A 2,680-nucleotide genomic window follows, 5' to 3' on the forward strand; every position below is an offset into this window, starting at 1 on the left:
ATCTTACACATTCTGAAAACAAGATTATTATTCTTACACAATCAGTTCTTGTTTAGTAAATCAGTCTCAAAACAAGATCAAAAAGACTTTTTGGCTGATATAAGATTTTAAAACTTGGTTAGGTGGACAGTTTTGCAGTGTAAAATTATCTCTTCCTGTTGTTCTAAAACTAAATTGTCAGTTTCTTGTTAGTTTTGGTGAAAGTTACAGAGTCCCAGGTTGCAGAGCCTTATAGTCAAACATTGTAACTCATTATGAGCTTTAAGCTGTGGGGTCACGAACAACATGTTCTCCTTTTGTCAGACTTCGGCTCTTTAACCAGTTGGAGGATGAGCTGCAGTCCCACCAGCATGAGGGGCAGTGGCTGAGGGAGAAGGGCAACCAACTGGCTCAGAAAGACGCAGAGCTGGCTGGAGAAGTGCTGAGAGAAATCTGCTTGTTGGAGACAACCTGGGAGGACACCAGGAGGCTCATTACAGACAGGTACTGGAGCACAACATGGTGAAAGTCACTTCAAAGATGGACGCCACAGTACCAGTCAATCTGTTTTACAGACATGGATTTTAAAGTGGATGTGATCTGAGAGACTTTCAGGTCTTTGTCATGTTACATCATTAGTTCACACTTATTCAAAGTTTGACCAAAACCTTTTTCAGCAGAAACATTTACTTTTTACATTTGGCCTAAAAAAACAGCAAGTGACGTGAGGAATATTAATTTAGTTATAAATAATAATATGCAGTCTAAAAATATGTCATATTTGTGAGCCATCATACGAAATGAGGATTAAGTCAAATTTGGTCAAAATGACCTAATTACATTTTCAGGTTCTTGGATTTAAAAGCTACATTTTGATACCTGGATCATTCTGATATCATAAATAAATCCATATATATGACTTAATTTGTCTTGTTGTTTTCCAATAATACATAAATATTTGGTCTGAATCCTAATTTTGTCATTATAATGAGGAATTTTTGATGTCCTTATAAAGAGGAAACCTCAAATTATATTTGAATATTGAGATTTTCCAGCTAAAAATAAACTAAACTTTGCTAACTCACAGGGACAATCTCAAAAATTTAAGGCGTTTTTCCACAAAATCAGTTTTTTTTTGTTGCTACTGCTCAAAAATTGCTTCAAAATTTTGTTTTATGATTATATTTCAGGCAGTTCATTCAAATGATACATTGATAAGGCTTTTATTCATTATATTTAGACAAAATGCAATTTTAGTTAACATTTTAGTCAAAACACTATATTTGCCTATTTCTACATACACCACTTTTAGACTTAATCCTCGTTTCGATGTGATGGGTCACTTTGTTTGTGTGTCAGACAGGAGCAGTGCAGTGCTCTTGTTGAGCTCATGAGTGAATACCAACTGCTGAAAACTACAATCAGCAGCATCATTGATAGTGCTGAACCTGTGGTGGAGATCAGTTCTGTTCTGAAGGATCACGAGGAAACCAGGAGAACACTGGCTAAGGTCTGAAACAAATGACTTGTTTTTCAAGACTTCTCTTCTAGATTTTAACCATTGAAACAGTTCAGAAATCTGAATAAAGAAGACATTTCTTTAACTGGTTTCTGCAGATTGAGATGGTTTGTTGTGTCTTCCTCTGCAGCATGAAGCCATGAAGACAGAGCTGACCTGCAGGCAGCAAGAGTTGGATCAGTTCTCTGCCAAAGGAAAGCAGCTGCTGACTGAGCTGAAGAAGGTCCCAGAGTGTGACAGTGACACCATCAAAAGGGATTTGGAAACAATTGTTGATCTCTGGTTGGATGTAAGTTAGACTTTCAAATTATGATTCACCAAAAATACTGTCTACTGTAAATACTGTAATAAACTGAAGTCTTTAAATGAAGAGGTACAATAAAGCTTGATATAAAACTTCAGCCTTAATGAAAGACAAGTTGTTTTTAACCTCAGTCCTCAATTTTGGTAAAGACATTTCTCCTGACAATCTTGGACCTTTGGCTTCATACAGCTGCTCTGCTGTCAGAAATTTGGGTTTCATTTTTGATATGTTTAAATTGGACAGGCAGATAAACTCAGTGGTTAAATCGAGTTTTTTTCCTATTAAGACTTATTGCTAAGGTGAAGCCATACCTCCCAAACAAAGATCTTAAGAAAGTGATTCATGCTCTCATTACATCTTGTTTGGATTATTGTAATTCTTTGTATGTTGGTTTGGATAAATCTTCTCTGCATCAATTACAAGTTGTCCAAAACGCAGCAGCTCGCCTTTTAACAGGAACTAAAAACATGAACACATATCCCCGGTCCTGGCTCCTCTCCATTGGCTTCCTGTTCATTTTATTGCTTACTTTTAAAGCTTTGAAAGGTCTGGCCTATCCTACCTGTGTGATCTCTTTAACATCCACACTTCAGTTAGAGCACTTCTGTCATCCAACCAGTTCCTCTTAGTGTCCTGATGCATCTCAGTAATCCAGGTAAAAAATCAAAAAGAAAAAAATTGTATAGGTCTTCTGGACGGGTTCTTCTCCAATGAAACATTTCGTCTCTCCTCCAAGAGACTTCTTCAGTCTGAGAGTTTCAGGCAAAATTCAGGCTTTTAAGCACTGCCATCATGGATGCGGATGAAACTGTGGTCTCTTTTGATGTTACATCGCTCTTCACGTGCGTTCCTGTTGATAAGGCAGTGGATGTGGTCCG

The 2,680-nt window shown here is 37.2% G+C and overlaps 1 protein-coding gene across 1 annotated transcript in view; it reads left to right on the forward strand.

The window, feature by feature from the left end:
- Nucleotides 1-2,680, forward strand: part of syne1b (spectrin repeat containing, nuclear envelope 1b) — a gene marked incomplete in the record, with an annotated part of 311,340 nt that overhangs the window by 102,358 nt on the left and 206,302 nt on the right. Inside the window, 3 exon segments of the mRNA XM_014021303.1 lie at nucleotides 304-483; nucleotides 1,339-1,489; nucleotides 1,629-1,787. Coding sequence (XP_013876757.1) covers nucleotides 304-483; nucleotides 1,339-1,489; nucleotides 1,629-1,787 — 490 coding nt within the window.

Source organism: Austrofundulus limnaeus, unplaced genomic scaffold (genome assembly GCF_001266775.1).
Source record: "Austrofundulus limnaeus strain Quisiro unplaced genomic scaffold, Austrofundulus_limnaeus-1.0 Scaffold287, whole genome shotgun sequence".
Classification (NCBI taxonomy): domain Eukaryota; kingdom Metazoa; phylum Chordata; class Actinopteri; order Cyprinodontiformes; family Rivulidae; genus Austrofundulus; species Austrofundulus limnaeus.